This window comes from Gorilla gorilla, chromosome 16 (assembly GCF_029281585.2).
Source record: "Gorilla gorilla gorilla isolate KB3781 chromosome 16, NHGRI_mGorGor1-v2.1_pri, whole genome shotgun sequence".
Taxonomy (NCBI): domain Eukaryota; kingdom Metazoa; phylum Chordata; class Mammalia; order Primates; family Hominidae; genus Gorilla; species Gorilla gorilla.
Window position 1 is genome coordinate 71,773,064 of NC_073240.2, and position 23,934 is coordinate 71,796,997.

Below are 23,934 nucleotides of genomic sequence, written 5' to 3' on the forward strand. Positions count from 1 at the left end.
TCTGTCCTTAAACCTCATGAACCAACCTCTGCTAGCTTCTAGCTTTTCTTCTGCAGTTTCCTTATCTCTCTCAGCCTTCATAGAATTGTTGAGAGTTAAGGCCTTGTTCTGGATTAGGCTTTGGCTTAAGAGGATACTGTGGCTGGTTTGATCTTTCCAGACCATTCAAACTTTCTTCCTATTGTTTTTATTTATTAATTGTGTGTTCCACTGGAGTAGCACTTTTGATTTTCTCCAAGAACTTTTCCTTTGCATTCATAACTTGGCTAGCTGGTGAAAGAGGCCTGGTTTTCAGCCTATCTCAGCTTTCAACATGCCTTTCTCACTAAGCTTAACCATTTCTAGCTTTTGATTTCAAGTGGGAGACTTGTAACTCATTTTTTCACTTGAGCACTTAGAGACCATTGTAGGGGTTATTAATTGGCCTAGTTTTAATATTGTTGTGCCTCAAGGCAAAGGTAGGACCAAGGAGAGGGAGAGAGATGGGGGAAGTGCCAGTGAGTGGAGCAGTCAGAACACACATTTGTTGATTAAGTTTGCAACCTTCTATGGGCACAGTTTGTGATGCCCCAAAACAATTACAATAGTAATATCACAGATCACTGATCACAGATAATCATAACAAATATAATAATAATAAAATTTGAAATATTGTGAGAACTACAAAAATGTGACCTAGAGACGAAGTGAGCACATGCTGTTGGAAAAATGGCACTGACTTGGTTGATACAGGATTGCCACAAACCTTCAATTTGTAAAATTTAAAAAAAAGCACAATATCTGCAAAGTATGATTAAACGAGGCATGCATGTACCTTATTTTTTCTTGTTTTTAATTTTTTTCATTGCTCTTATAAATTTAAAGATAAATATTCCACAGTCTTTATCAAGTTACTATATTTTCTTAATTTTTTGGCATTTCCTCATCTGTTGCCTGAAAGTTCTACTGACTGTTACTCATGGTAATTTTTTCTTTATAGTTTAATAGTTTGGAATAGTCAGGATGTTGCAAAGCCTGAGTTGAATTCGTGTCCTTCTAGACAGTTTTGCCAGGAGTGTTAGGGTCATGAATGCCAGGTACCATTTTTTAAGAGGGGTCTTTTTAGATTATGTTTGTGATGTAAATTTGAACTGTAAATTCCAGTGAGGGAAAGCCTATGGTTATGAAATTGAGGCTTTTAATTGATTTCCTCAAAGCTGTTAAATCTAGCTCTCCTAGATTATAAAGACTGGACATTTCCCTAATTAGTCAGCATATCAGTGCCTTCTTACTGGTCTGGTTTTAAGTTCCCTTTCAGTTTTTGCTCTGGGGTATTAAAACAGTGTGTAGAAGAAAATCAGACTGGTGAATTGACTGATATCTATTGCTGTGTAATGGGTAGTAAACAAGTACAAAAACCAGATAAGCCCATTAATGCCTTTGGATAACAGTGCCAAATAATGGACTTTTTTCATTGGCATTTATATATATGATTAGAGTCTTAATATGATGGCTTGCAGCTATTAGTCCTCATATAATAAGTGTCTGTGTCACAAAGTGATAGGTGAAACAAGTAGTTATTTTGGAATTAATTTAATAAGTCTTTTTTTTAAGAAAGGAATACTTCATTGTTTTTTGTTTCCAAGCTTGTTTGATGCTTTGTGGATGAATCTGTTTACAGCTTTCAAAGTTAGAATAATTACCCCTATATATTTTTACTCTAACTTGTTTTGTATGAAAGCCTACATAGTAAAAATGAGAGTAGCTATGATTTTAATATAGACATCTTTGCCCTACTTGTTGCATGTCAAAATCCTTGGTGCATGTCAAAATCTGTTCACCTTTCTTCTTCCTTATTCCTCTAGAGGAAGCTGCTCAAAAAATAGCTCCAGTGATAGATATTCCCCAAGTGATCAGATTGCTGAATCATTTAGTTCTTTTCTTTTTTCTTTCTCTTTTTTTTTTTTTTTTGAGATGGAGTCTTGCTCTGTTGCCCAGGCTAGAGTACAGAGGCGCAATCTCGGCTAACTGCAACCTCCGCCTCCCTCGTTCAAACAATTCTCCCGTCTCAGCCTCCCGAGTAGCTGGGACTATAGGCACACGCCTCCGTGCCTGGCTAATTTTTGTATTTTTAGTAGAGATGGGGTTTCACCACATTGGTCAGGCTGGTCTCGAACTCCTGATCTCAAATGATGCACCCACCTCAGCCTCCCAAAGTGCTGGGATTACAGGCACGAGCCACCACACCTGGCCATTTAGTTCTTTTATGCAGTTTAGGGATATGGACAACAGTGCCTGAGCAGAGTAGGACAAGCATTTTTCTCAGAAAACAAATCAGTATTTTTTTGGAAAATAAAGAATTATAATCCTCTCAAATAATCTTGTGGTAAATAATTTTTTCTATTTTTTAAAAGATTATATTTTCCAAATACATAAAATAGTTTTGAATTTTAGTTCAAAAAATGTTTTGAATATTATTTTCAGTATTATGTTTTATTAAAAATAATAAATTTAAGATAATGAGGAAATTAATAACGAGCTATAAATATTCCCCTACATGTAAACATTTTATTTCATTTTTTTTCCTCTCATCTTAGGTATGTTAACATTCTGGCTGCTTTGTTATAGTTTCTCTGATGCTGAAATAGTTACCTCCAGAAAAGATATGTTAGGGGTATTTAATGCTTGACAGTAAAATAAATACTTTTTCTTAAATAGATGAGAATTTACCTTTCTTACATTATCCCTAACCCCCATTTCCACTTTCCCTGTCATTCCAAAATAATTTTTAGGTAAGCAGATTGTTGAGTGCTGCCTCCTGCAGAGTACCGCCAGAATGACTAGTTGATAAAGCAAAGGAGAAATTACTACTGGCAAGTAAAAGCACACTGCCTTGACATAGCCTTGGCTGTATCTTCAAAGGCAGAGACAGGAGATTTAGTTTGAAATTTTTTGGGGTTCTGGTTTAGGGTGGGTCTTTCAATGCAGGGGCTTAATGAAAATGGATACATTTATGATAGAATAGATTAGGATGGTTGACAAAGCAAGGTGAGGTTTTCAAAGTGAGTCTTGGACCATGATGTTAAACTTTTGTTTTCCCTGAGATTAATAGCTGTCTCAATTTAGGGCTTGTTTAACTATCATTAATGTCCAAACTCTCCAACAAAACCCTAAAATTCCTTTCTCTATAGGCAAAGACTTCAGGTGATCTATGTTTCATTTTTACCTCTTGGAGATACCCTTCTAGAGCCTCCTGTCCCCTGTCTAATGAAGTCTGCTTGCATTTAGCCCTGCTATACAGATTTCATCCTTGGATTTCTCTTTGCCTCTCCTAGATGATGAATTGTACTCCCTGAATCTTATATATATCCCATCTTTTGTTTACTCTCTTATATTAGAGGAGCCATCCCCTAGTAGTTTTTAACAGGTCTTTCTTCTGTAAATAATGCATGCATAGATAATTGATATGGTAAATACGGTGTTTTCTTTTTGTCTATTATAATGCTAGAATTTTGTTACAAAAGTATATCACAGAATTGCTAAAAAATTGGAGAAAAGTTAACATTTTCTTACAGAAATGAAATTTGGAACAACGAAAAATGATTGTGTATAATTATTTGCTTTTTAAAGTTCTGGAAAGGGTATCTATGTAAGTGATTATGAGGATATATAGAATTGAATTCTGCATTTTAGTGTTTCAACTTGTGAATATTTTTATATTTTTGATTACTAGGCAATGACATTTAATGATTTTAAAAATTTGATAAAGACTTGTAAAATTTTGTCTCATAAACAAAGATTAAATAATTATAATATTATAATTTTGTCAAATAAACTTAAAAAACTTTTTCTCACAAATTATATCCTGATGGAATTTGAGTTTTCTATTTTTATTGAAAAAAGTTATGTCTTAGAAGGTGTTTATAATCTCTGAAGATGGCATGCTGGAGCTCAAAGGGGCAAATGTATTTTTTAAATGAGATGCCTTGATTCAAAGGATTTAAAATGTATTTTTAAAGGCTGCTACCTCTCAGTTTCTCCAGGGTGAGTGCCAGTAACAATGATTGTGCCCAGAAATATCTCAGGTAGATTCCAGGAAGAATCTGGGAGAAGAGATTTCCCCAGGAATACAGAGAGGGTTTTCAGTCTGGCTATGACTTCATGTTTCTAGAGACCAGATAGGCAGCAGGCTGCCATTTCCTTTGGAAACTAGGGCCCTGGAGTGAAATGAACCCTACCACTAGTCTATCACTCCTCCTCCATTTATGGGAATATCAGAGAGAAGTAGCTGAAAGAGATGATTTTAAAAGTTTGCCAACATATGAAGTACATCACCTACTGAGGGAAATTTGGCTGCCCTGCTGTTTCCACAGACTTAACTCCTTGGCCATGAAAAGCTCTAAAAATCATTATCTCACATCTGTGGAATAGGCTTCTTGGGAGTGGGCCTGAGAATGGTAATGTCAAACGAATGGTATACATAGCCAGTGTATTGATCATGGGCTATTGTATTGATTTTACACTGTTTAGGGTCTAAAGGGTTGAGAGAAGTTTGGAGAATAGTACATAGGGTAGGTAGAAAAACAAGGCAGCTTCATTTTTCCTTTGCTCTCTGAAAAACCATTAAAAAGTGGTTCTGTCCTAATTCTATCACTTTTATATTTTCTTTGAATAACAAACTTTAAAAAAATAAATACAGCATTTTGGGAAAAGCTAGGTTTGTCAATAATTTTAATGCACTTGCCTAAACTCTTACTCGGGTCTTAGAAATGGTAGTTTTCAGATGGAGGGAAGAAAAGGAGGGAGGAAGAAAGACGATGATTTATGGAAACCGTAAAACAAGTTTTGATTTAGGATTAAATATTGGTCACAATAACATATAAAATATACTTATTTTTGTATTATTCAAATTAATATAACTGAGAATTACTGCAAATGATACTGCCCTTAAAAACGAAAAACATTTTATATGAGACATGGCAGTATGTAACACTTTGAGGATCAGAGCACTGGAAGTCAGGATACTGGAATCTTTCCCTGTCTCAGCCTCTAGGGACTGACTGTATGTACTCCTGGGCCACCTTCCCACCACACCCTTATTCTCCCCCTGTAGTAACCTCGATTGGTCACTTTTCTAGGTGAATAATAAAGTTGTAGACTTGGTAACTACTAAGCGTCTGTAAGATTGTGTTACTCCATTATATATAAATCTTTTCAGAAGGTTTATGTCTTTTCATGAAATGAATTAGGTAGCTTTTACTTTATTTTTTGTTGTTTTTTTTTTTTTAAATAATTTGGTCCTAAGCAATCCAATATTTGTTAAGGTTAACTGTATTTAAACAGCAGTGGTATGTTTTTGGGGTGGTGTGCATAAATATAATAGGGTAGATTTCCTATTGTAAGAACCTCTGATATGAGCTTAGATGAGAAATTGCCCTTACAGTACCCTTCAGTGACACTTACCATGATTTGCTTTTAGTTTTATGGGGGAATCATTAGTGTATTGGTTCATTTGTAACTGATGGTTTATTTCCAAGGTTTTGAGACCAGTGAGTTAAATAGCTTTAAAATTCTCACTATTGTTTAGAAAGCTAATTGTATAAATTTAAATGTTAAAGCTTTTGAATGGCTTCTTTTTAACAGTGATTTTTAACAAATGTTTGATCATACTGTATTTGTGCTACAGTTGAAGTGCTGAAGTAGTATTTTGGCATCTTTCCCAAAAGCATGCTTAAAGAGGCTAGCGGCAGCATCTCTCCCTGTCTCCTCAGTGCTTTTTACCTTGCGAGTGGTGCAGCTTGTTCTGCGGATGTACTGAAACCCTCCCATTTAATCTGCAGTGGAGGAGAATGGAGCTCACTGTCCAGTAGAAATCAGTGATGTAGCAATGTTGCAGTAAATAGAAATGATTATATATTTCAATAGCTTAGCAAGAAGACATTTATAATTTTTTTTTCTTTCATCTGATTAAGTTTTGCTGTCTGTTTTCTTCCAGAGAGATGTGGATAATTTGCCCTGCCTCCAACATCTCTTTCTCAGCTTCAACAATATATCTAGGTAAGTGGAAACTCCCAAGTTGTCATTCATTATAACTTGATTGTGTGAGTTCTAGTGCTTTAGATTAAGATTGTAAATACCTTGGAGAATTTTACTAGCATGGAAGATTTTAAATTAGAAAATGATAAGACAAAGTTCTCTGTGGAAAAGCAAAGCTCTTGTGTGTATTCTTGCCTGTAATGCTAACATGATGAAATTAATATAGCATGTGCTTTTGATTTAATTATGCTTTAGAGGTGCTCTTTTGTAAAACATGAGTACATAGAAATTTCAATGTATATTTTGCTGTCCTTTGTTTGACATTCACGGCACTGGTCAGTTGAGTTAGAATTTCTTTCATAAATTGTCAGCTACAATTTGTATAGCTACTAAGCAATTTTAATACAGCAGGCTATATTTGTCACTGAGCCACTTGCTAATTAGGCCAAATTGCCTTCTAACTTAGTATCTCTACTTAGAATTAATGCTGCTAAGAGACAGTGGATTAGAATATAGAAATGTATAAATTTAGTTTTCTAACTATTTGAAGCATATTATCCTTTATATTGTGATGATGTCTCATTTAGAATTGGAGCTGAGACGAACAGTAAGACTTTTCAATGCAAAAGGGCCCCTACTTTTTCCCTAATTCTTTCCTTCTCCTCCTTCCCAGGAGCCACTTAGTTTGAACTGGGCTTTTTAATGCCCTCAGTTCTTTAGTTTCACTTCAAAGCTGTTCTTTGAATCTGCTTTTATAAGAGGGTAAAAAATATATATAAAAAGATTTAGAGCATATCTTTTTCTGAACTCCAGGTCTATGCTTCTGTATTAAAAACTAGTTTAATTTTTGTGTGTTGTCTGTTGGCATGTTTTTTGCATGTCTGCCATCAGACTTGTTTTAACCCAATCATCCTGTACTATGTCTCTAAAAGACAGAAATTATCTGAAGACAGTGAGCTTTGCAAATAGACATTATTTTGAAGAAAATACTCTTTCTCTTTTTTCTCTTCTGTGGGAAAAAATATTAAAGTTTTTTTGATAGACTTTTCATATTCCTCTTAGTATATTTTGAATGCAACATTCCAGGTGCCATTATTCTATCTTGTTGGGGAGGTAGAATTTCTTTTCAATGGCAATGGAAGGGTCACTCATTTTTTTTAGGGGAATTTCTTCCTAAAAATCATTAACAACTCTTTAGAGAAGATAGTGTCTCATTTTTACAATATGCGAAATATTCTCTGTTTAAGATACAAACTTTTAGATTCCCCCAACCTGTGGTGGAACTCATTACTTCTTTTGGTTCTTGTTTATGGGGAGTAATTTAAAGAGAGATATAAATTTGGTTATATAGGGGTTATGATGTTCCCAGGTCCCCAGGATATCTGAATTTCTAAACTCCTAAATTCCTAGCTCTGTAGGAAGTTGGTTTTGGTTGCCTATATCTGGGAAGTTTTCTTCCCAACCTGGAAAGGAGTTCTGCTCACCCAGCAAAACAAAGTTAAGATTAATGAGATTAATATTTACAACTTACTTTAAAAAGTGTGATTTCTCAAGAAAATAAAGATAGAAGTCAGCTGACAATTTTGAGGCTTTTATTCTCTCTGTGATTGCTTTCTCTGTGTTTTTATATAGCTTTCACAGTATACCTTCCTCTAGTGTTTCCAGCGGATCTGCTTTTGAGGCACAGTACATTTCCTGCTCTGTTTTTGTTGATGCTTGTGGTCCAGGAGGTGATATAGCGAATATATTGGGTCTGAGGAGGGAAAAATCAGAGAGAACAACTTTGAAAACATTTCTGTGAACTTTACTCAAGATACAGATATCTCAGATAGCTGGGCTGTCAGATAACCTGTAGTGATAGCTACAGTATATATTCAGGGCACAATTGTTCTTCTATATCCTGGCATAATAGAGTTGCCAGGTTTTACAGTGCCAGCTTTCTGGGACCTATCTTCCATGGACTCTAATTCAGTAGTTTTAGGTAGGGCTCAGGAATTTGTACCTTTATTTAAAAAATGCAGCTGACTTAAAAATACCAGTGATCTGTGTTATTCAAACTTCAGGTCAAAACCCATATAGGGATCCTAAGATCAATTTAGTGATTTAAAACCAGACAAATTAAAATGGAATGGAAAATATCAGAGTCTGTCACACATTTTAAAAGCATACACTGTTGCATAAAAATTTTCCAGTTTTAATTATATATGGATATGTCTATGCATATGTGTGTATGTTATTTTACTATAGACAACATGGAAACTGGGTTACAATGTAAATATGTTTCTTACTATGGGTTAGATGAAAAAATTTGAAAAATTCTGTGAGATCTTGCTACATGCATTAATAGCTTCTTATATTTCCACTATTATTGCAGTGTTAGAGTTTATTGTACTTTCATTTTATATTGTCCCTTCTGTTAGACTGTAAACTTGACAAAGGCAGAGGAATATGTCTGTACTGCTTACTACAGCCTCTTCAGCATCTAGCATGTATGTGTTCTTAGTACAGGTATTACTAGTTGTATTGAAAAGATTTATAAGGAGAACTTAATTCCTCAAACAGAAATATTTTTCTGTGTGATCTAAGAACTCTTTTTGGTGTGTCCATTTTTATGTTATTACTAGGTCATTTAGTCTGTGTTTAATGTGTGGACCTGTGAGGTTTAAAGCCATAAGCAAATCAAAGTTCTCTTGGCAGTTGTTTTGGGCTTCCAGGTTAATTTACTGATTTGTCAGTAAGGATCTTGCCCATAGTTTCTAGAGAAACTAAAATTTTATTTATGCAGTGGGGTATATCAGGGTTAGGGTGGTGGGTGTGGTGTGTCCCAGGGTACAGACAATAAGGACGTGCGTTGTCTGTAAGACATTTAAAAACAATAAAACTGACAAAAATAATGTTGCTTTTTATTGTCACTTTGCATTGGAATTTCTAACCTACGTCACTGATAAAATAGTCTTCTCTGCCGGGATGACCTCTCATACCTCTTTTCTTACTTTAGTAAGGCAATGTTATTTGGACTCAGCTTTTTCTTTATGATATCACTGAAAATTTTAAACTAGGTTTCTTTTTTTTTTTTTTAGGAAGGAATGCTGTTTTAAGTTCTCTAATGACCTTTGTTAGTACATATGTTAGTACATATAGTATGGTTAAAAGTCACTGAAGCACACGCTTTGGGGTGTGACTTTTCCTTCATCACTATTCTCTAAGACAAGATAATCCTCCAGGCTATTTTCAAAATTTTACTGAAAATGGTTTATAATTTTACCTTTATCAGGAAATCATTCTCCTTGCATTTTTCTCAAGTTATATTTCAACTTGATAAGTCACCCTATATCAATTATATTTCTAGAAAAGAATCTATTTCTATTTAGGAAAACTTAAACTGCCCTGCAGTTGTCTAATTTAGTACTAGTTGGTATTTTAAGGAGGAAATTGTTTCACTGACCTTCAGAATATATGGATTTTTTTTTTTTTTTTTGAGACGGAGTCTCGCTCTGTCGCCCAGGCTGGAGCGCAGTAGCGCAATCTCAGCTCACTGCAAGCTCCGCCTCCTGGGTTCATGCCATTCTCCTGCCTCAGCCTCCTGAGTAGTTGGGACTACAGGCGCCCGCCACCATGCCTGGCTAATTTTTTTTTTTTGTATTTTTAGTAGAGACGGTGTTTCACTGTGTTAGCCAGGATGGTTTCGATCTCCTGACCTCGTGATCCTCCCGCCTTGGCCTCCCAAAGTGCTGGGATTACAGGCGTGAGCCACTGCGCCGGCCTATATGGATATTTTTTATGAGCTCAGGTTGTTAGATAGTATTCCTGTAGTTGAGATACAAGATTTTATTCTTGTGCCTTCCAGGATTGCAAGTGTCACTTACATTATTTTGGCCTGAAGGAAAATCATTTCCCTTAGTTCTAGTATGCAGCATACTGTTAGAATGCCTTTACTTTTCCTTTGTTAGCAGATAACCAATGATATGCAAATCTTCTTACTGAGTTAAACAGAGGAAATCAACTATTGACAGATCTTTTCTGACCATCTGCTAAGTTTTAAATTTGAGAAATGACTACATGCTTGTCAAGGAAATTTCATTATCGGTACCCATTTATCTACTGAACTCCTCTTGAGGGGTTTACCAAATGGTTGACACGTGATTCGCCTTCAGACAAACATTTAATTGCATTTTTCTAAATGTGATGGGCATAATGTAAGGAGGACCCACAAAAACAAGATTTAAAAATAGGGGCATTTGTTTTCATCCATGCTGCTTTATTCCTTCTTTGTGAGTAAACCCCTCTGAGTATAGTAAGGTGGCATATAGTGCCTTAGTAGATCTGACTGTAAAGCCTAGCTCCAGCTTTTGAATTCTTTTAGTCAGAAAATAGGTGAAAATAGATATTCACAACTAATGATAGATATGTTCTACCGCTTCAGAAAAATAGACTTTGAGGTAAGATCAATTTGTTTGATCATCCTCAGGGCTCATGTAATTATTGGGTCTAAATTTATTTTATTTGAAACACAGCACTTATACTAAAATAATTTTTCTATGGTTTTTCATTGTATATCTTATTTCAATACTACTTTATTAAAGTGCTGTTTTTCCTTTTAGAGATCAAAAGCAAAAATTATTCTAAAATGTTATAGAATGATAGTTTCTGAGGACGATTTTCCACAAGCCTTGCAATTTACTGAAGAGTCATAGTTCATGGGGCAGGGGTAGTAGACAGTAAAAAAAAAAAAAAAAAAAAAAAAGAAAAGAAAAAAAGAAAAGGGGGCCAATGTACAACGTAATGGGGAAACTGGGGACCCTCTATTACGTTTGTTGTATTCCTTTTGCATTACCTTTGAAGCAGCAAAAAGCAAAAAAATCTAATGGATAGCAGTCACTTTTTAAATTATTATTACATAGCTTCTTTTATTATCCTCATATCAGCATCTATAACCATTTAAAGCATTAATGCGGTAAGTACAAAAATACATACAGATACTCTCATGGATTTTATTTATAACATTATAAAGTGGAGAGTGCTACCGTGTATGCTCTCCAACTTCATTTTATAAAATGTTGTTGAAATTAATCTTTGCAAAATTGTAATCGTTTTCTATTAAAAGATTGCCTTTCTTTAATGGACATTATGAGTCAGTTGGAGGGTTTTTTACCTGTACCTTCTCAACCAACTTATAAATATATATATGATTGCAAACTCACAGGAAATTTTCCAGATATTCTTCTATAATTGTAAGCCTCCATTTTTATTACTGTAAAGGTTATTTGCATGTGTGTGTGTGTGTGTGTGTGTGTGTAAGCGAGAGAGAGAGTTTTTCTAAAAAGAAGGCTTCTGGAACTAAAATTAAACTAAGGCCTGGGAGCAGGCTGCTTGCATACCTTGTGTCAGTCTGAGTTCACACATACATATTTGAGAGGCTGATAGCTATTCATAGCAGTGAGTTAGCAGTTTTGAAAACACTGATGTACCTAAGGTCCCTCTGGATTTTATTCATGTGAAGGTTCTAAAAGTTGCAGGAAAAATTTTGGTGCATAAGGGCCTTAAAATTAATTACTCATGATTACATACTGGGTGGTGTTCAGAAACAAACAAGTATGATAAACTGAGACCAACATACGTTTTATGATTTCCTTTGTATTTTGTTTTACAAAGGCATGAAAATTCAAAGAATATTCGGAAACAAAGTGTAAGTATATTAAATTCAAAATCCACTTAGAAACAAACAAGATATATAACTAGTTTCCCCTAGTGCATTTCTTGTACTTATATTATAGAAATACTTCCAAAAGGGATTTGAGGTAGTATCAATGAAGAGAGTCAAACTCTGTAAAATATTTGAAGAGATTTATTCTAAGCCAAATGTGAGTGACCATGGACCATGACACAGCCCTCAGGACGTCCCAAGAACGTGTGCACAAGGTGGTCGGGGTGCAGCTTGGTTTTATACATTTTAGGGAGGCACGAGACATCAATCAAATACATTTAAGAAATACATTGGTTTGGTCCAGAAAGGCGGGACAACTCGAAGTGGGGGGAGAAAAACAGAGATCTTGCTTCAGCTGTTTCCTAACTCATTTATGAAAAGGTAAGATAGCCCTCTGTCAGAAGCAAAAATATCTACATGATTGTATAGATTTTAAAAATCTATATAAATAGCTGTTTTAAAGTTCTTATCTACTAATTCCAACATTTGTGTCATCTTTAGTACTGTTATAGTGACTTTTTTTCTCGTTAATATATGTTTCAATTTTTATTGCTTCTTCCTCATCTGGCAATTGTTTTGATTGTATTCTGGGCATTGTGGATGTTCTGTTGAGAGATTTAAGGATGATTGAGTTTTGTTTTGATAGCTAGTAGAGAATCAGGTTGATCCTGTTGAGGTTTATTTTTAGTTTAGTTTTTTTTTTTTTAAGGAAGATCTAAAGTGATACTTATTATAGAACTAGAGTAGTATATTTTCATATCTGTTACCAGCGGCAAATCTGTATGGGTCTGCAGCAACCTCAATTCTTGCCTCCTCAGAAGAAAGAATTTGACTGAGGGGCATAAGGCAAAAGGAGAGACCAAGGCAAGTTTTAGAGCAGGAGTGAAAGTTTATTAAAAAGCTTTAGGGCAGGAATGGAAGGGAGTAAATTACACTTGGAAGAGGGCCAAGTGGGCAACTTGAGAGATCAAGTGCCCAGTTTGGCCTTTGATTTAGAGTTTTATACGTTGGCATACTTCCCAGGTCTTGCATCCCTTCTCCCCTGATTCTTCCCTTGCAGTGGGCTGTCCATATGTGCAATGGCCTGCCGGCATTTGGGAGAGGCCGCATGCACAGTGTGTTTACTGGAGTTGCACACATGCTCACTTGAGGCATTCTTCCCTTACCAGTCAACTGTTCCTAGAAGGTCATATACCAGTTAAACTCTAACATTTTGCCTCTTAATGCGCATGCTTGAGCCCACTTGCCCAACTCCAGTGCGAAGCCACTAATTATCAGTGGATCTTATTGGGAAACTACTGAGTATCAGTTTCAGGTTTTTTTCTATCTATTGGGAGACTGCCTTTCCCTGGTACCTGCTGCAACCAATTCTTATTTTAGAGAAACAGTGTAACAACTGCCTGACCATCACCTGAGGGTCGCCTGACATTCCTGGTTGCTGGGGAGCCCTCTCCAGCCCCACTGGAGCCTGGCTAGCTACTTACTGTAACACATCCATATTTTTTTTGTTACGACAGTAAACATAAGATTTGTGTATCCGAGGCAGACTGGTTATTTACCTGCAGAATATCTTGTATTAGTTTCCCATGCTCCATTTTTTTCCCATGGTGCTGTGATAAATGCAGATGTCACCTGCATGTATGAGGAGGGGCCTCTAGTACATGAGAGAAACCCCAAATTATTAGTCTTGAAGCTTATATAGAAGCTGCTTACATAACTGCACCTTCTCCCCTCCAGGACGGAAAGAGAGAACACAGAGAGAAACTGAGACCTTGTCTTCCTAATGTAAACAAATCCTCTCTGAAGAGAAAAGTCAAAGGTGTTTTGGCCAATAATCTTTTGGAATATAAACAAATGGCTCCACATTTTTTATACCCTTTGAAATGTAAACACATAGTTCTTAGAGATAAATTTCCATATTACTCTTTTTTTTTCTTTGAGACCCAGTCTCACTGCTGTCGCCCAGGCTGTAGTGCACTGGCGCGATCTCTGTTCACCGCAACCTCCGCCTCCAGGGTTCAAGCAATTCTCCTGCCTCAGCCTCCCGAGTAGCTGGGACTGCAGGTGTGTGCCACCATGCTCGACTTATTTTTTTACTTTTAGTGGAGTCAGGGTTTTACCATGTTGGCCATGCTGGTCTCAAACTCCTGACCTCAGATGATCTGCCTGCCTTGGCCTCCCAACGTGCTGTGATTACAGGCGTGAGCCACTGCGCCCGGCCTAAATGTCCATATTGCTCTTATCATTTCTATCTATTCAGTCACCCTTTAATCAAAGTGCCAATTTTCTTTGCTCAGAAGGCCATTACCATGCAGAAACATGAAAATATTCACATTGTTTCTTGACACAGAGTCGCCTCACACCTAAGGCATGGCTGTTCTTGGACTTCAGATATATAATCTGGGTATTCATTGAGGTCTCTTCACTCTATTTGGTTGGAATTGCAATGTCTCCCAGTTCCATGTGACCCATAGATACTCTTCATCTCACAGCCCCTCAATAGTTATATTTTGCTAGGCTTTGTGGAATTATACCCTGTGTACCCACATCCTAATATTTAGCCAAATACTCAAGAGACCCCTATGCAGACTTCTGGAGTTCCTTCTCTACAAGGTTCCCTCCTCTCCATTCCTCTTCACCCAAATTCCAGTAGCCTCAACAGACCCAAATTCTGACTTCTATTTGATCTACCCAGTGAGACCTCTGTTCTGTCTCTAGCTCCACTTCCCTGTGCTATGATCTGTAAGTACCCTCAGGCAGAAAGCCGAGACGAACGTGGCTTTTATATGTCTGTCTTCTCCCAAGGATCACAGCCCTGAGCTAGTCAACATCTGCTTCCTATATTTTGTCCAGTTTCATAGTTGTTTACATTGGGAAGGTGAGTCTGATGCTGTCATGGCAAAAACTGCAAGCTCTATCTACCAGATTTTTTAATTGTCGTGATTGTATATCATCTCTGCCATTTACCTGTCTGGTACTTAAAGAATATGGAATTCCCCTTAAATCAACAATACATCCTTTCTGTATTTAACAACCTGTGTGTGTGTGTGTGTGTGTGTGTGTGTGTGTGTGTGTATCTGTCTGTCGGTCCAGGTTATTAGACGGGTTGAATTTGTTTCCTTTATATTTGTTTTTAGTATTAAAGATGTTTTTTTTTTTTGTAGGACTGAAACTCAGCTTGCTCAGGAAGGAAAATAATTGCCTGACCATTAAGGGCATTGGGCTTGGTTAAAAGAGGAGGGTATTTTCTTCTTTAAAAAATTTTGCTTCCATGCAAGTAAGGAAGTTGGGATTCTCCATAAGGAGGATACTTCTGGAAGTGAAACAGTTAGGCTTGTTTATCCTGGATGCACAGGAAGGTATCACAGTGACTTAATTATACACCCCAAAATATCTTAAAAAGTAGTTTAGAACTGTCAACTAGTCTCTGGGCATTGTTTGGTTTTGTTTTAAACATTTTTTAAATCAACAAATAAAAGTTGTATATATTTGTAGTATACAAGATAATGTTTTGATATATATATATACACACATTATAGAATGACTAAAACCAATTAACATATATGTTACCTCACATACTTATCTTTTTTGTAATAACATTTAATGTCTTATTTAAAGATTTTATTAAAGAACATTTAAAGTCTTAGCAGTTTTCAAGTATACAATACATTGTTATTAAATATAATCACCATGTTGAACTAATTCCTCCTGTCTAACTGAAATTTTGTATCCTTTGACCAACATCTCCCCAATCACCCTACATGACCATAGCCTCTGATAACTACCATTCTACTCTCAGCTTCTATGAGTTCAACTTTTTTAGATTTCTCATATGAGTGAGATCATGTTGTATTCGTTTTTCTGTGCCTGGCTTATTTCACTTAGCATAATATCCTCCAGGTTTGTCCATGCTGTCAAAAATTACAGGATTTACTTCTGTTTGAGGCTAAATTGTATTCCACTGTGTATATATATACCACATTTTCTTTATCCATTCATCTATTTAAGGACGCTTAGGTTGATTCCATATCTTGGTTATTGTGAATAATGCTGCAATGAACATGGGAGTACAGATACGTTTTCAACATACTAATTTTATTTCCTTCAGAATATACCTGGAAATGGGATTGCTGGTTCATATGGTAGCTCTAATTTTAATTTTTTTAGGAACCTCCATACTCTTTTTTATAATGATTGTACTAATTTATATTGACAGCAACAATGTACAGGGTTTTCTTCTCTCCACATTCTCACCCACACTTATCTGTTGTCTTTTTTATAAAATACCCATCCTAACAGGTATGAGATGATATCTGATTGTGGTTTTAATTTAACGAATTTCCTTGATGATTTTTTTCATCTACATCTTGGCCATTTGTAATCCTCTTTTGGGAAATGTCTATTGTAGTCCCTTTTTTTTCATAAAACTTCCTTTTTATGGCTTAAAAAGAAATAGACAATGTCAATTATAGACCCCCAGGTTAGAGACCATAGTTTTTAGTTTAGGAATATCCTGGGAAGCACTGAGTAAATGTGAAATAAGATTAATAATATTTTTCTGCTAGTTTCTTCAGACTTGTTTTTGGGGCTTGCTTTTTGGCATTTCATGGGTATTGGCTTGTTATTCTTCAAAATGACCTGCTTCAGGGATTATGAGTGATGCCAGTTTTTCATAGCTGGGTGGGTTTAGGATCTAAGATTGTCTTAGGGATATCCTTAGGATGTGTTATTTTTACCTCAATAGTGATAGCTAGTAGCTGATCCTCCTCCTTCCTGTCCTTTACAATTTCATTAAAATACCTTCTCCATCTCTTTCATCTGAAGAATTCAAGTTTTTTTCCAAGTTGGTTGTTGAAGAACATTGATTATGTATCTTTATGTTTAAAACACCAAAAAAGGCATTGTGGAGAGTAACAGAAGTTAAACATATGACTTTTGTTTTCCATGAGTGTATAACCTAATGACAGAGAACATACAAAGACGCGAGTGACAGAAACATGAAAAAAAACCTTGCAGCTTTTGGAAAAGCCAACAGCTTGAGAATCACAGTCTGTCACTTATCAGTTCTAGTATAAAGAGCGCTTCATCTCTGATTGCTCTGGCAAAAGGTTCTGAAGAGCCTTAATGTTCAAAATTGTATCCTTGAACCAGCAGTATTAGCATCACTGGGAAGCTTATTGGAAGCCCAGGATCTCAAGCCCTACCGTAGACCTTCTGGGTGAGAACTGTCATTTTAAAAAGGTCTCCTGGTGATTTAAATGCACATTACAGTCTGGGAAGCACTGCTGCAGAGGATTCTGATTGTGTTCATTTAGGTCAGGTGCCCACTTGGAATGAATCACCGCAGCCAGGGACATACAGGACATACTGAATGCTCAATCCTGGGACATATGGTCCTTATCCCTTAGGACAATGGGTGTGGGATCAGTTTGTGGAATGGGTTTACTACAGGAAAGGGGTGTTTTGTTACCAAGGGAAGGGAAGTTGGGAAAGAAGATAATAACAATAGTTGTCCAATAAACTTATTTCCTCTTTCATGCCTTTGCTGACATTAATGTTAGAAGTAGCTAACTCCTTTACTTTGGGTCATTTCATCCCATTTCCTGTGTGTGTGTATGTGTGTGCACACATGTGTGTGTTCGTGTGTGTTCTACTTTCAATCTCCCCCACCCCTCACTGCCATCTGTCTGCCTGACCTAGATATCAGAGGTTCTTCCTTATTCCACAGCATGGTTCTCCTGTCCCTCTCAGAGAGTTCATATCTTTCAAATATATATAAACACGTTATGGATAAGCACACACATACCTCTGCCTAAGTCTAACTTTACTTCATTGCACTCCTGATAGAGCATGTGTGCTTCACCTACTGCTTTTCATTCTACCACTAAGGCATTAACCCTTGGAGTCATGCCTTTTAAAGCTGTGAATATCTGTTAAAATGTACTTGTATTAATATTACAGGGGGTCATACTTTTAGCCCTCAGGAATTCTGATTCCATTAGCAAAGTTTTTTTTTTTTGCATACAAGGAACAAAAGAGGGATGTAATCCTTTACTATTATTATTTATTTTGATGTTCATATTTTCTCTGATTTCTCAAGAAGGGTCCTGTAGTCTTTTGATGTGTCCTCATTCTTTAAGTACTTCCTTCCTTTCTGGCCCAACAAGATGTTCCAGGCTCATCTTATACTTTTGCAGTCCTAGCTCTGGAATCAGCCATTTCTGCAAGGAGTTCTAATGACTTTTAGTGGAGAATGCTGTTTAGAAACTAAGATTTGAGTGCAAGGTGTGCTTATCCTTTTTGAGTTATCATTGTTTCTGGGCCATTTCAGTGGATAGAATTAGGAAATATGCATGTGTATATGTATGTGTGTATGTGTGTATTTAGATAACTTAAATTGGTATCATGTACATGATTCTTTGCAGGCCAGTTGGTCTCTGTTTCAAGTACTTAACTTTCCCTTTGTAACACAAAAGCAGCCATAAATAATATGTAAATGAATGGGCAGAGCTGTGTTTCAATAAAACTTATTTATGGACCCTGAAATTTGTATTTCATATCATTTTCACATATGACATATTCTTCTTTTGACATTTTTTCTAACCATTTTAAAACATAGAGGCCATTATTAACTTGTGGGCCATACAAAAACAGGTGTTAGAGCATATTTGGGCTGTGGGCTGTAGTTTGCCAAGTCCTGGTCTTTCCGAAACACTTTCAGTTTACATACAACACACATACCTATATAGTCATACACTGAGTAACAACATTTTGGTCAACGATGGACCACATTTACAATGGTGGTTACCTAGACTATAAAGGAGCTGAAAAGCTCCTGTTGTCTAGTGATATCATAGCCATTATAACATCATACCGCAACTTATTACATATATATTTTTGCTGATGCTGATGTAAACAAACCTACTGAGCTGCCAGTCATATCAAAGCGTAGCACATACAGTTATGTATGGCACACAATACTTGTTAATTATAATAAGTGACCCTGTTTTTGGTTTATGATGTACTATATAGTTTTCCCTCCATATCTTTATGGGATTCCTTCTAGGAACCCACTCGACCCCTCCCATGGATACCAAAATCCACCAATGCTCCCCAATATAAAATGGCATAATATTTGTGTATAACCTATGCACATGCTTCTGTATACTTTAAATCATCTCTAGTATACTTTAAATCATCTCTAGATTACTTACAATACCTATCACAATACCTACACATCACTTCATTTGTGTGAATACAGTGTAGTACTTGGCACACAGTAAATTCAAGTTTTACTTTTTGGAACTTTGTGAAATTTTATATTTTATATTTTGTTTTTATTTATTTTTAAAATTTTAAGTTCGGGGCTACATATGCGGGTTTGTTACGTGAGTAAATTGTGGGTCGCTGAGGCTTGGTATATGAAAGATCCCATTACCAAGGTAGTGAGCACAGTACCAGATAGGTGGACTTCCAAGATATGCCTTCCCCTCACCCTCCCCCATCAAATGGTCCCCAGTGTCTTTGTTCCCTTCTTTGTGTTCATGTGTATTCATCGTTTGGCTCCCACTTATAAGTGAGAACATGCAATATTTGGTTTTCTGTTCTTATGTTAGTTTGCTTAGGATAATGGCCTCCATCTGTATCCATGTTGCTGCAAAAGACATTTCATTATTTTTTATGGCTGTGTAGTATTCTATGGTGTATATGTACCACATTTTCTTTATCCAGTCCATCAATGATGGACATCTTGGTTGATTCCATGTCTGCTGTTGTAAATAGTGCTGTGATTAACATGTGTCTTTTTGGTAGAATGATTTATTTTCATTTGGATATATACCCAATAGTGGTATTGCTGGGTCAAATGGTAATTCTGTTTTAAGTTCTTTGAGGAATCTCCACACTGCTTTCCACAATGGATGAACTAATTTACACTCCCACCAGCAGTGTATAAGTGTTCCCTTTTCTCCAATGTATAAGTATTCTCCCTTTTCACCAGCATATCATTGTGGTTTTGATTTGCATTTATCTAATGATTAGTGATGATATGAGCATTTTTTCATATATTTGTTGGCCACATGTATGTCTTCTTTTAAGAAATGTCTGTTCATGTTCTTTGACCATTTTATAATGGGGTTATTTGTTTTTTGCTTACTGATTCAAGTTTTTTATAAATTCTGGATATTAGACCTTTGTCAGATGCATAGTTTGCAAATATTTTCTCCCATTCTGTAGGTTGTCTGTTTACTCTGTTGGTAGTTTCTTTTGCTGTGCAGAAGCTGTTTAGTTTAATTAGGTCCTACTTGTCAATTTTTTGTTTTGTTGCATTGTTTTTGAAGACTTAGTCATAAATTCTTTGCCAAGGCCAATGTCCAGAGTGGTATTTCCTTGGTTTTCTCCTAGGGTTTTTATTGGTTTAGGTCTTAGATTTAAGTCTTTAATCCATGTTGAGTTAATTTTTGTATATGGTGAGAGGAAGGGGTCTAGTTTCAATCTTCTGCATGTGGCTAGCAAGTTATCTCAACACCATTTATTGAATAGGAAATACTTTCCCCATTGTTCGTTATTGTTGACTTTGTCAATGATCAGGTAGTTGTAGGTGTGTGGCTTTATTTCTGGGTTCTCTATCCTGTTCCATTGGTCCATGTTTCTGTTTTCATACCAGTACCATGCTGTTTCAGTTACTGTAGCTTTGTAATATAGTTTGAGGTTAGGTAATGTTATGCCTCTGGATTCATTCTTTTTATTAGGATTGCTGTGGCTATTCTAGCTCTCTTTTGGTTCCTCCATATAGATTTTTATAACTTTTTTTTCTAATTCTGTGAAAAATGACATTGGTAGTATGATAGGAATGGCACTGAATCTGTAAATTGCTTTGGGTAGTATGGTCATTTTATCAATGTTGATTCTTCTTATCCATGAGCATGGAATGTGTTTCCATTTGTTTATGTTGCCTCTGATTTCTTTCAGCAATGCATTGTATTGCTCATTATAGACATCTTTCCCCTCCTTAGTAGGCTGTATCCTTAGGTATTTTATTCTTTTTCTGGCTACTATAAATGGGATTGTGTTCTTGATTTTGCTGAGCCTAGACATTATTGGTGTATAGAAATGCTACTGATTTTCTTACATTGATTTTGTATCCTGAAACTTTACTAAGGTTGTTTATCAGTTCTAGAAGCCTTATGATGGAGTGTATGGGTTTTCCTAGGTATAGAATTATATTATCCATGCAGATAGACAGTTTAGCTTTCTGTCTCCCTAATTTAGATGCCTTTTATTTCTTTTTCTTGCCTGATAGCTCTGGTTAGGACTTCTAGTATTATGTTGAATAGGAGCAGTGAAAATGGGCATCCTTGTCTTTTTCTAGTTCTCAAGGGGAATGCTTCCAGCTTTTGTCCATTCAGTAAGATGACGTTGGCTATAGGTTTATGTTATATGGGTCTTATTATTTTGAAGTGTTTTCCTTTGATGCCTAATTTGTTGATGGTTTTTAACATGAAGGGATGTTGAATTTTTTTGAAGGCCTTTTCTGTGTCTATTCAGATGGTCATATGGTTTTTATTATTAATTCAGTTTATGTGGTGAATCACATTTATTGATTTGTGTATGTTGAACCAACTTTGCGTCCCAGGAATAAAGTCTACTTGATCATGATGAATTAGCTTTTTGATGTCCTTCTGAATTTGCTTGTATTTTGTTGAGGATTTTTACATCTGTGTTCATCAGGGATGTTGGCATGAAGCTTTTTTTTTTTTTTTCTATGTCTCTGCTGGGCTTTGGTATCAGAGTGATGCTGGCTTTGTAGCCTGAATTAGAGAGTAGTCCCTCCTCAATTTTTTGAAATAAATTTAGTAGGATTGGCACTAGCTCTTCTTTGTATATCTGGTAGAATTCAACTGTGAATCCATCTGTTCTAGGGCTTTTTTTGGTTGGTAGACTTTTTATTGATTTAATTTCTGAACTCATTATTGGACTGTTCAATATTGATTGCTATTTTTATTGTGCTGTTGTCCAAGTGTGTGGTTGATTTTATTTTGATTTTTGAATTTGCTGAGACTTGCCTTATAACTGAGCATGTAGTCAGTCTTAGAGTATGTGCCATGTGCAGATGAGAAGAATGTATATTTTCTTGTTGATGGTTGGAGTGTTCTGTAGATGTCTATTAGGTCCAATTAGTCAAGTGTCAAGTTTAAGTCCGGAATATCTTTGCTGGTTTACTGCCTTGATGATCTGTCTAATGCTATTAGTGGGGGTTGAAGTCCTGAGTGTTATTGTTTGGTTGTCTGAATCTCTTCACAGATCGCTAAGAACTTTTTTTTAAAATCTGGGTGCTCCACTGTTGGGTTGGGTGTGTATATATTTAAAATAATTAAGTGTTCTTGTTGGATTGAGCCCTTTATCATTATGTAATGCCCTTTCTTTGTCCTTTTTGATCATTGTTGGTTTAAAGCCTGTTTTATCTGGTGTATGAATAGCTACCCGTTTTTTGTTTCCTATTAGCCTGATAGATCTTCCTCCATTTCTTTACTTTGAGCCTATATATGTTGTTACTTGTGAGATGTGTCTCTTGAAGACCATAGTCAGTTGGTTTGTGCTTCTTTATCTAACTGGGCACACTATCCCTTTTAAGTGGGAGCATTTAGTCCATTTAAATTCAGGGTCAGTATTGGACTGTGAGGATTTGATCCTGTCATCATGCTATTAGCTGGCTATTATGTAGACTTGATCATATAGTTGCTTTATAATATCAATGAAGTATGTGCTTAAGTATGTCTTTATGGTGGCAGGTATCATTCATTAATTTCCATGTTTAGCACTTCCTTTAGAAGCTCTTGTAAGGCAGGTCTAGGGGTAATGAATACCCTTAGCTTTGCTTGTTTGAAAAGGATTTCATTTCTCCTTTGCTGATGAGGTTTAGTTTGGAATGATATGGAATTCTTGGTTGGAATTTCTTTTCTTCAAGGATATTGAAAACAGACCCCAAATCTCTTCTGGCTTATAAGGCTTCTACTAAAAGGTCCATTGTTAACCTGATAGGGTTCCCTTTGTAAGTTTTTCTCTAGATGCTTTTAAGATTTTTTCTTTTGCATTGACCTTGGAGAATCTGATGACTGTGCTTTGGGGATGATCATCTTGCATAGTATCTCACAGGTGTTCTCTGAATTTCTTGAATTTGTATATCACCCTCTCAAGCAAGATTGGGAAAATTTTCGTGGACTATATCCTCAAATACGTTTTCCAGGTTGCTTGTTGTTTCTCCTCTTTCTGGAATGCAAATGAGTTACAGGTTTGGTCTCTATGTAATCCCCTATTTCTCAGCTATTCTGTTATTCTTTTAAATTATTTTTTCTTTATTTTTGTCTTTGTTGCTTCAAAGGAGTGACCTTCAAGCTGTGAGGTTTTTATTTTTCATTTTTATTTATTTATTTATTTATTTATTTATTTATTTATTTTTTGAGACAGAGTCTTGCTCTGTCTCCTAGACTGTAGTGCAGTGGCGTGATCTTGGCTCACTGCAACCTCCACCTCCTGGGTTCAAGCAATTCTCCAGCCTCAGTCTCCAGAGTACTTGACTCTACAAGCATGTGCCACCATGCCCAGCTAATTTTTGTATTTTTAATAGAGATGGGGTTTTGCCATGTTGGACAGGCTGGTCTCAAACTCCTGACCTCAGATGATCCACCCACCTTGGCTTCCCAAAGTGCTGGGATTACAGGTGTGAGCCACCACGCCTGGCCAAGCTGCCAGATTCTTTTCTCAACTTGGTCTATTCTGCTTTTAATGCATCCAATTGTATTTTGAAATTCCTGGAATTTTTCATTTCCAGAAGTTCAGTTTGGTCTTTTTTTAAATGGTTATGTCATCTTTCAACTGTTGGGTTGTTTTACTGTTTTGCCTGGGTTGGGTTTCAACCTCTTCTTGTGTCTCAGTGTGCTTCCTTATCATCCCGATTCTGAATTCTCTGCCTGGCATTTCAGCCATTTCATTCTGGTTAGGATCCACTACTGGGGAGCTAGTGTGATCATCTGGAGGTAAGAAGACATGCTGGCTTTTAGAGTTGCCAGAGTTCTTGTGCTGGGTCTTTCTTCTGTGACAGCTGATGATTCTTTATTATTTGAAGTTGTTGTCCTTTGGGTGAAGCTTTTTGTTTTTATGATCTTTATTGCTCTTAGGGTTTTTGGACTGTGGTGTAAGCTGGATATAGTTGAATC

General features: G+C 36.2%; 1 protein-coding gene across 4 annotated transcripts in view; it reads left to right on the plus strand.

Moving 5' to 3' along the window:
• Window positions 1-23,934, plus strand: part of LRRC49 (leucine rich repeat containing 49) — a 198,132-nt gene that overhangs the window by 78,770 nt on the left and 95,428 nt on the right. For all 4 annotated transcript variants that reach the window (XM_063698671.1, XM_031002242.3, XM_055363653.2 and 1 more), the window contains one exon: window positions 5,975-6,036. In XM_063698671.1, coding sequence (XP_063554741.1) covers window positions 5,975-6,036 — 62 coding nt within the window. The remainder of the gene's footprint in view (window positions 1-5,974; window positions 6,037-23,934) is intronic.